This window comes from Pygocentrus nattereri, chromosome 19, assembly GCF_015220715.1.
Source record: "Pygocentrus nattereri isolate fPygNat1 chromosome 19, fPygNat1.pri, whole genome shotgun sequence".
In the NCBI taxonomy this organism is placed as follows: domain Eukaryota; kingdom Metazoa; phylum Chordata; class Actinopteri; order Characiformes; family Serrasalmidae; genus Pygocentrus; species Pygocentrus nattereri.
The window spans coordinates 11,277,291-11,288,388 of NC_051229.1; the positions used below are offsets into that span (position 1 = coordinate 11,277,291).

General features: G+C 39.5%; 1 protein-coding gene across 1 annotated transcript in view; it reads right to left on the reverse strand.

The window, feature by feature from the left end:
• LOC108433094 (myomegalin-like) overlaps window positions 1-7,877 on the reverse strand; it is a 90,039-nt gene extending 82,162 nt beyond the window's left edge. Inside the window, exons 1-3 of the mRNA XM_037531122.1 lie at window positions 7,642-7,877; window positions 2,287-2,342; window positions 1,197-1,264 (exon numbers count right to left, since the gene is read on the reverse strand). Of these exons, the coding sequence (XP_037387019.1) occupies window positions 1,197-1,264; window positions 2,287-2,342; window positions 7,642-7,691 (174 nt within the window). The 5' untranslated portion in view covers window positions 7,692-7,877. The remainder of the gene's footprint in view (window positions 1-1,196; window positions 1,265-2,286; window positions 2,343-7,641) is intronic.
• Between the last annotated feature and the right edge of the window lie 3,221 nt (window positions 7,878-11,098).

The following is an 11,098-nucleotide window of genomic DNA, read 5'->3' on the forward strand; positions in this document are numbered from 1 at the left end:
TACTAATGTTGGCCACTGGAATATTCTAAGCTGTATTGGTTTATGTTAAATAGAAGACTTTAGCTACTTAAAAAAACGATTAAACATTCATCAACTCTTCCTGTCACAGCGCTACATGCATTAGCTAGCTCACAATGCACAACTGCTTAATTAGCTTAAAATACAACTCATTTTGTAAACATAGTTTTCACATGAAAAAAATCTCCATCCTGGAGTTGTCTTCACTAGTGAACTAGCACAAAAACGTTAACCCAGATAAATTATCCTGCAGCCTGAAGGACTATATTGTTCGTATTTATTATATTGTAATATTATACTACATATTTTATCTATTGCTGTTACTGACTTGTATCTCTAAATTACTGGCTTAAGCAAAGCACCACATTTTTTTCTGTGGCGATAATTTAGCTCTTGGTGGACAGTTCCTCAGCTTGCCAGACCATTTTACTGTCACAGCTCTTCACATTTACAGGCCACATTTAAGCTGATTCATCAAATATTAGACGATTAATTAATATGAATATTCAAATATTGAAATTTTCTATTATTTACAGCCCTACTTGTAACCCAACATTTAACGTGGGCTATTTTTAAAAAAATGTCACATTATAGATTCACTAATGTTTTTTTAATTGCAAGGCACACTGAGCTATTAAATGCACAGCAGAATAATCATAATATCTGTATTTTCTCCATGTATGAAGTCACACTGTCATGATCATTTAGCTACATAAAGCCTGAAAATGCTAGAAACACATAAAAATGAAATTAGCTTGTCTGATATAATCATAACATGGTAACTCTTTATAAAAGCAGGCCCTGATAAATACCAACTTATTCATTATACAATTTGTTCATGATTAATAATTATATAATTCATACATATGCACTGATAAATGCTACTCTTACAATTATCGGCCAGTTACATAATTCAAATGGTAATGTTTATTAATGTTTTTGTTTTTGTATCAACAAACTATGTAAGCTGCTGTTTATTATGGCCTGCAATGCAGATGTGGGTCAGTCTTGGGAACGTCTGTGCCCGTTTTAGCCTATTAGCTCTACTGGAAGCAAGGTGATCCATTCTATTCCAGTCTGAGACCAGAGTCATTAAAGTTCATTTCTTACAACCGTCCACAGGGTGGCGACAGACAGCACAAGTAGCAAGTCTGAAAAGACAGATCTGAGAAGCTCACCTGTTCAAATTCTCTCAGCGTGTGAGCTTGAAGTGGTGGTGCTTTATCTGCATCATCGCTCAAATAATCTGAAGAAGAAAACACAGGTAAGAGATTAGCTGGTAACTTGAACTCATTTGTATATGTTACACTGCACATATTATGTATTATGTATATTTCAAAATATGCTTTAAGAAGCGCTGCAGTTTTAAATAATCCCATTGCTACTACTGTAACTCACAACATATGGATCATTTTCCTGAATTTCTGACTTTTAACTGACTTGGACTTCACACTAAAATTCTTTTGACCCTACGCCCTATATGTTTATTTTAATAAAGCAACTTGTCGGTAGGCAATTTTAGCTAGATTTTAGCCTAATAACCTAATTCAAAAACAGTACATGACTAACAAACACAGCTTTTAACAGTTGTACACACATAAAATCTAAATATTTCTCATTAAAACACAAGCAAATTTACTAAATTGCAGAAAATGTGTTTCAGTACTGACAATTCTCAATGTTCACACTGATTTGCCCTGGCTAAAATAAGGCTGCAACTACAGACTAAAACTCTTTGTTTTTTTGTTTTAAAATTAAACTAATGATAGAGTTATTTTCACAAGTTTGAAATTTAGGGGTTAGAATTTGGGGCAGACACCTTCCAACAGAAAGTACCCTATAAATAATGATTTTGTACATATTTAGCTTATTAATATCTCAATTAATACCTTGGGTTTAAATAGATAATAATACCCTTGTAATTATCTAAGGTCTAAATACTTCATTGTTGTTTTTAACAGTTTTGGGACTGCAGTTTAAATACCTCCAAGCTTATCTTAATTAGGCTATTTTCCACCATTGGAAATCCTGCTGACAAAACACTGATAATACCTTTAAGCAACACTGTACATAAAACATTTGAGCGTGTAGAGCTGGTGCTATAAAAGTAACATCAAAGTGTTGCAGGACAATTTTTGGCAGATATTAAAATTACATCAATTGCGTCTAAATAGTATAAATCTCAGTAAGTGCAACAAACTGTCAATTCACCTGTGAAAACGTAGAAGCAGTGTGTAAAATGTTTGTATTTTAATGTACTTGTCTTACCTGTCACGTGACCTGCATTTCTGCACACATTGCCCTCTTGGTCGACAGTATATGTCCTGCAAATACATAACAGGTCAGCCACATGCACACACACGCTGTGACACGGTTCTAGATTTAGAACTGTTCACAGTGGTGGTGATAGGAACCAGGTGTCTGAAGAGTTTAAAGCCTCTAAAAGTTCCCTAAATGAATTTGCTGTCTTACGCCCAAGACATTCTTTTACAATAGTTTTGAAAAGGTTTTCAAATTCAAAAATGAAAACATTCATGGAGATATACGCAAGGCAAGAAAAGAAAAACTTAGAAACCATTACAATCATTACGCATAAAAACTCCAATGACGTGTAGATGCCATTTTGAACAGCAAATAAAATGATGGTTCCTATCACCACCACTGTAACAGAGATCTGTTGGTATGTTTCTCTATAAAGCACTACTTCATATCAAACCACTCTGAATGAGTTTACATCTCAACAACAGAACTACGCTTTGAGATCTTGATGAAAATCCCCATTAAAGTGAAATGAATATGCAAATCTGCAATAGAGCCCATTGAAATAAAAATAAGCAAATCATACTTCAAATACACAACAAAGAAATGTGATTCCGAAACATTATACAGACACTGTAACAGTGCATGAATCAACTCAGAACTGTCGCGTGCTGCACCATGGGACTTACCAAAAATGTTGGCGCTATATAATTACATCTGATACATTTAACCGCAACAAATCATTACCACTTAGTGTCTACTGTAGCATGAAGTTAGTGTTGTGGTTTAAATGTTAATGTGATGAACAATGACACTGAGCTTGTTTACTTGATGTTTCTTTTGGCTGTTTATCAGTAGACAGATAAATAAGAAAGAAAACATAACACAAGGACAGAAGTAATTCTAATATGCTGTAACGCCTTTAACCACCAGGAGTCAATGATATATATAAAATAAGCATGAGGAATACTGACGCCTCTTGAGTTCTAGGATTACTTGTGACATAGCTTAGTGCATTTCCATTCTCTTCAATTATTTTATGTGATTTTACATTAAATTGTTTTTCTGTCTTGTGTGTACTGATTAGGAGTAGCACTAGCAGTAAAGGTGCATATTTTGTACAATGACAGTAAAGGCTTTTAATTCTATTCTAAAAAAAAGGTACATTACTACTGCTAATAATAAGAAGAAGAAGAGGAAGAAGAAGAAGGCTAGATATCAGCTAAGCATTCATTAAGACCATACAGCCAAAAACCACTGGGTAGCAAAAGGCAACAAGGTCCACACTGATGTACATTTGCTTCCACAAACGTTTAACTGCTTAGAGCAATAAAGAGCACACAGCATTTCAACAAAGCCTGCTATGAAGTTTGAATTAAAAGTAGGCCTTGGTAAACCTCCAAATAGGTCAGTGTCTTGAAGCAGAATAATGTACTTTACAGGCAGAACAAGGCTGTACCTTTCATCAACATCTAACATTTTGGGCCCTGCAGCTCTAGAAACATAATACTCAAGAAAAAACACAGAGACAACAATGAGCCCCCATGCTCTTTTAGTCATACCTGGCATGGGTAACAAAATAGCAGTTCGCATAATTAGCAGTTCAAGATGGAGGGGCATTTTAATTTGTCCCTGTGATGAACACAAACAGTTTTTTTTGGTCACCCTCCATGACCACTTTAAAGATAGCACAAAAATACATTCGGGGGTTGATTCCCAACTTTAAGGATTCCAAAATCAGTAGGCTGCTATTTAATATCAATAGCACCGTTAACGTCGGCATTAAAGAACCACTGAGAAAGTGTGAAAAGAAGATTATCAGCTTAACTTTTGCATTTGAGACATCCTTCACTGTTTCTTCCAAGTGTGACAAATCCTCACTACCCCAAGTAATGCACCTTCGGTGAAGACTCCAGAAACATTTAATATTAAAGCCGGGAACACTGATTGATTGATTGATTATATAATACATAATAATATATATAATAATAATAAAAAACTGATCAATCGTGACAAAATTCCATATGTATATATATATATATATATATATATATATATAGAGAGAGAGAGAGAGAGAGAGAGAGAGAGACAGAGAGAGAGAGAGAGAGAGAGAGAGAGAGAGATAGACAGACATCAGACATATAGCTAATTAGCTGATTTTCAAGAATCAACCATTATCTGCATACATGAAATGGTTATGAATACACTGCATAATTTCTGAGACATTGCATTATAATAAGTTTGCAAAAAGAGTTTGGTGATTTTTGATAACAATTAGCTAATAAACTGCTATATTTGTGTTGTCACAACACCTGGTTCCTCTTACAACCATTGTAAAGAAATCTGAGTCGGTATGTTTTCTTACAATTAACTGTTTAAACTATGAAACCACACTGAATGACCGTGTTTACATCTGAACCGTTGAAATACGCAGAAATTTTGAAAACCGGTTTAACATCTGTTACTCCCAGCTGACAGAACAGAATCAGCAGTTAGCGTTCTCCTCCAAGCACGTTCATCTGTCTAATGATGTAGCAACAGCGCCAGTTCAAAGCATGATTCTGAGGTGTGCTAGCCTTCACCTTCCTAGCAACAGGGGTATCAGATGGTTGGTGGAGACCTAGCTAGTGAGTGGACCTGGACAGGACCAATCTGAGGAAACTGGGAAAAATGCCAAATGCCTCAGCACACGTTTGGAATCTGTTCCAGCTTCTCTGACTCCACTAAAAATTCTGAATGAACATTTGGTTCACTGTCATTCAGCAAGACAACAGATTGAATCCACGAGCTCATGAGTCCACAACCAACTGTGTGTGATCTAATTACATTCTTCACCTTAGCCAACCAGCTATATTAACAACACCGGTCCATTCAGAGCTTGTTTTGGGAGTCTGAATGGAAGACAACGGCCTACATTTATCAAACTTTCTAGGACGTATGCTGTTCCGGAATCCTAAGCAGAATTCCATTTACTCATGGGATTGTGTTGTAGATCGGCGATCTTTGTCGGAGAAGCGTAACAGAAATGTTCCAGGGTCATTCCTGAGTAAAATAAGAGCACTTACTTTCTAAATGTACTTGTAGGGGATTGCACCTAAGTAAAGGGCACTGTGGGGATTCTATCTGGGAAGCTCCCTGCCTTTCCTCACACCCAGCCATGTTTAAACAGTTGCATGTTAACAGCTGTTGAAACAAGTGGCTGCATTTGTCAGCCCTCCTCAAAATGACACACCCTTACAATAAAATTTCAGTGAGATGTCAACCAAAGACTGCTTAAATCAGTCAAAAGCAAACAATACTTGTTACCTGAACCACAAAACGATAGCAATGTTAGCCAGCTGATATTTTCATGTACATACAGATGTATGCAAATGTTTGAACACACCCAGACAACATGTTTTGTTGGTTTTGTAAATGAAATAAGTTATCCCATCCTCTACAGGCAACAATCTTAAATATAGCATTTTTGCACACGCTCTATTTCCAACCTAAAAACAGATGCGTTAAAACACATTCCGTCTCTTACTAGACAGAACAGTGAACAGTTACTTCCAGAAATTTAGGAGTCAACTATGATTCAAAGTGTCAGGAATCGAGAGAGTCAATTGCAAGAGACGATTCCACACAATAATCTCAAATCCAAGAAAACATATAGAAGAAAGTCTGGCAAAAATAAGAGTACAGTATTGACTGGATTTGACCTTAGTATTGAAATTTGGAGAGCTAATGCTAGCTACATTAACTTTCACTGATTCAGGTAAGATGTTTGATTATAAGCCAATTTCAATATAAACTGTGCATTATACTTTGTATTTCACGTTATCTAAAGTAAAATGCATCAGGGCTATCAATGTATTCAGCGACAGCTGAGTAAACTATATGGACAAAAGTATTAGGACACACCTCTTAACCACTGAATTCAGGTGTTTCATTCAGTCCCATTGTCACAGGTGTTTAAAATCAAGCATGCAACCTGCTTTTCAAACATTTGTGAAAGAATAGGTCATTCTCAAAAGCTCAGTGATGTGTGGTACTGTAATACGACGCCACCGATGCAAGTCAGTTCACAAAATTTCTTTCCTTTGGATCAACTGTGAGTGTAAAGTTACAGAGCAGGCCGCCGAGTGCTGAGGCGTATCTGCATGCATGCCTTGCGTCACTAAGCACAATGCCAAGCATCAGATGAAGTGGTGTTAAGCACACCTCCAACGGACTCTGGCGTGCTGGAATCATGTTCTGTAGAATCACGAATCACGCTTCTCTATCTCAGTCTGATGGATGAGTCTGGGTTTGGCAAATGCCAGGAGAGCATTACCTGCCTTACTGCATTGTGCCAACTGTAAGTTTGGTGGAGGAGGTATAATGCTATGGGGCTGTTTTTCAGGAGCTGGCCTAGACCCCTTAGAAAACATTTAGAAAACCCCAAAGACATTTTGAATGCCTGTATTCTCCCAACTTTGCGGAAACAGTCTGGGGAAGAACCTTTTCTGTTCCAGCATGACTGAGCACCAGTGCACAAAGCACGGTCCATAAAAGCACGTCTGGGCGAGTTTGATGTGGAAGAACTTGCCTGGCCCACACAGAGCCCTGACCTCAACCCCATCAACACCTTTGGAACGAACTAGAACAGGCCAGGCCCTCTCATCCAACATCAGCGTATGGCCTTGCAAATGCTCTTCTGGATGACTGCACAGAAATTCCCACAGACGCACTCCAAAATCCTGTAGACGAGTGGAAGCAGTTACGGCCATAAAGGGGGGGCCAACTCCATATGAATGCCTACGGATTTAGAATAGGATTCATAAAAGCCTGTAGGTGTAATGTCTAAGTGTCCCATTACTTTTGTCCATATAGCGTATCTCACGCAGAATCGAGTCCAAAGCTTTCGATTCTCGACGCCTGGAATCGATTCGCTAGGGATATTTTACACAGCTGCTCCTTCGACCAATCCCGTTAATCAATCACTCGCGCAGGCTATTGGCCTATATTAGATTAGTATTTGGTGTGAATCAAACAAAGGCGATAAATAGGACAGATGGGGGTCTTTACCGGCCGCATGAAAAGCAGAAAAAAGCCATAGTAATGCAAAGAGTAAGCAGAAGCCTGCTTTGGCTGTCTAACGCCTGAGGTATGATGATGAAGGAGAGAACGAGCGACCTAAAGCAAAACGTGGATTAAACCTAGTCTTAGACTAAAGTGTCACACGAGTGGTGATTCTCCTCAGAAAAACGCTTTAGGTCTGGACTTACAGGCGTATTCTTGGTCTGGTAAACCACCCCTTTGTCTGTCACCCTCCTTATCCTTAACACTGATAGTAAACGTTATGCTAATGCTGAGAAACCCCCCTTTTAGCTCCAAGCCCACCTCTCCGCGTCCAGCCAGCTGGGTTCGCCCGAAACGTCCGTCCACTCCATTCTGTGCAGTCGGCGGGGTGGTGCGGCCCCGCTCGGCTACATCCTCGCTGCGGGTAAATTTGTCAGCTTATCCCCTCAGAAAAACCAAGACGACGCGGTTCGTGTCTCTCTTCATCTCCGCCTCGCTGAGGGTGCTCGAGGGATGCCGCTGCAGAGTGGGAGTGCGCGCGGATGATGCTGCGCCCTGCTCGCGCCCCCTCTGGTTCTGAGGCGCCTTGCTTTGTGCATGTGGGTTACTCATGACCTGATTAGGTGGGCTTTTAGGAGGCCTAAGGCCTAAAGGAGCGGGTCCGCTAGACTAAGAGCAGCACATAACATCGGTTTAGCAGACGATACGTTATGAGGCGTTAGCTGATAGAGAAGGGAAAGCTATGAATAGGGTCATTTTAATAAAACCGTTTCTCAGCCAAGGCCTGTGGTCTGCGCGTCTCCTATCATATCACACGGTCCCATATTAAAGGGCAATTCCGTCACATTTTCAAAAACGTGTGCATAAACAAACAGTTGGGATGAAAAGCCATTCCGAGCGCTCTGGTATGAAGTGCTTCGTTCTAGAGAAACCTCCTGAGTCAGGCTTGCTTCATAGTAGTGGTGATGGGAACCAGACGTCCACCTTTAAAAGCTCCCTCACAGCAGGTCGTTGCATGAACTGGTTACTAGTACAGTGTCTGTGGTCTCCATTGTTTTACAAGAGTTTTGAGAAGATTTTGGCACTTTTTGTCAAACACATTCCTGGCGGAGGGGTACGTATAGGGTGTTAGGAAAAATAGTACCCAAAGAGCATGTTTTTTTTTTATCTATTTATTTGACCTCTATCAACATAAAATCACAGAAGCCACATGCAGATTCGCTTCTTTTTCGGATTATCAATAAAATGGCTATATTTGTATTGTCAGTGCAGTGGGTAACACCTCTGCCTTCTATGCTGTAGACTGGGGTTCAATCCCCACCTGGGTAAGCACCCTACACTACACCAATAAGAGTCCTTGGGCAAGACTCCTAACATTGCCTTCGCCTACCTATGTAAAATGATCAAACTGTAAGTCGCTCTGGATAAGAGCGTCTGCCAAATGCCATAAATGTACATTTTTCTACAGTGTTTCACATCACACCACAATTATACAGTCCCCGTTTTGGTCACCAGGGACATCTGGTCACTCTAACTTGGACTGTTTGCTCTGTTTTGCCTCCTTTGGCCCAGAGTCTGTCCAAAGCCTGGACACCTTCTTGACATTTTCTGACCCTGTCAACAAATTTAGGGTCATTTGTGTTCTGCTCTAGATTTGAATAAACTGTGATGCTTGATTTTAGCTGGTGGATGTGAGACGTTGTGCTGTGTCTGACGCATAGGATGAAGCTAAATGGTGGGAAACAGCTGAAGCAACAGAATTGATCATTGGTCCTTTGAAGAGAGTGGCATCACTTTATCTCTGTTTGTTCAGTCACTTACATTTAGAAGAAGGACACGCAGGCCTTTGCTTTGTTTGTTTATTTGGGCTGTTAACAAGAAATGACAGAGGCACAGAGATTTTTCATTGTGCTGAGATACAAACCTTTTCAGACACTCAAATTCAGGTGCGCCCATTGCTGATGCAGGCATTCATTTGCGCAGACACAGCTTGTATAATCTCCATAGAAAAGCATTGTTAATAGAAGGGGATGCTCTGGAGCAGCTGCACACGAGCCTAAGGTCATCATGTTCAATGTCAAGCACTGAATTGAGGGGCATAAAGCCCCCTCAGTATTGAGCTGTGAAGTAGTGGAACTGCGGAGTAATGGAGCTCCATCCAATACTGTTGGGATGAGCTGTAGAGGAGTTTATGATCAAGAACAAATCATTCAAACGCCCGTACCACACCTCACTAATGCTCTTGTGTCTGCAATCAAATCCTCACACCAGTGTTCCAACAGAAGAGTAGAAGCTGTTACTGCAGTAAAGAGGCCCAAACTCACTATTAATACCCTTGATATAAGAAGAAAGCTGGATAAGCTGGTGTCTAAAAACCTATGGGTATTTGTTGAATAGTGGATTATAGAGCAGTAGTTTAATATTCTTAAATTATGATTACAGTGTATGCCAGTGTGTACTGCTAATGATCAAGCAGATACATTTACTCATTATTTTTTGCTGTAAATTTTAATATTTTTTATCCCAGAGGCAGTAGATGGCATTCACAGTCCTGCATAGTGCAGTACTTCTCAATGGCCACTAGATGGTGATAAAGATCATAAGCACTATGACAGATAGTAGGCTATGCTACTGAAAAATATAATGCACTCCTTGGACTTGAAATGTGTGCATAGTGTCCACATTAATAAATATAATACATCAGAAAAATGATTGCCAAACGCAAGCAAATGGAAATGCAAAGTTGTGTTGATGTAAAATAATTTATCCATGTGGAAATGGACACATTTGAATCAAGCAAGTTCAGCGTATCACTTTTTTTCAGTGGAGCTGAGTCTAGGTCTCACAAGGAGCCCAAACCCAAATTATTTACTAATATGATGTGATTATGAAGCAATGTTTTACTGTGTTTTAACAGTAAAACCCATGAAATCTGCATTTTCAAATCAGATAGAGCAGACATTTATATCTGGTTTCAAACGCAATTCAAATCACACTTCTGGAGATGTGTTTCCGTCAGAATGCTCAGATCAGATTTCGGTTGTTTTTGTCTTTTCATATTGAATTTGATGTCATAGATCACTGTGGAAGGCACACCTATACTGTTCATCATACGTCAGAATATGTTACTATACAGGGTGAGTCAAAAGTCACAGGACACCGTTTCATCTTATTTTATTTTTTATTTTATTATCAACTTTTATCTCTGGGGTCATCTCAAACAAATTGTGTATGCTGAGAAAATCCGCAACAAACACCACCTTCAGCACAGCATCGTGGAGGCTTGTGACAGCATAAAAAATACAGTAAGATAAAATGGTGTCCTGTGACTTTTGACTCCCCCTATACTTCAACATATTCTATAGTAAGGAAGAACATACTGAAGAACCATCTTTTTAAAGTGTGTATCATTTAATCCAGGCAGGTTATTTGTGCTGTGTGGTTGAAAAAGTCAAGTGAAGAACAAACTCAAAAAGTTAAACAATAAGAGAGTATAGGTCACCCATAATTCCCAGCAATTAGATGGGGTTGGGGAACCGGCCCTGTGATCTGGTCGCTGGTTCAATCCACGGTACATGACTGAGGTGTCCTTGAGCAAGGCTCCTAACCCCCAACTGCTCCCCCAGCGCTGTGGATAGGGTTGCCCACCGCTCCGGGTAAGTGTGCTCACTGCCTCCTAGTGTGTGTTTGTGTGCTCACTAGTGTGTATGTGGTGTTTCACTTCACAGATGGGTTAAATGTGGAGGTGAAATTTCCCCGTTGTGGGACTAATAAGGGT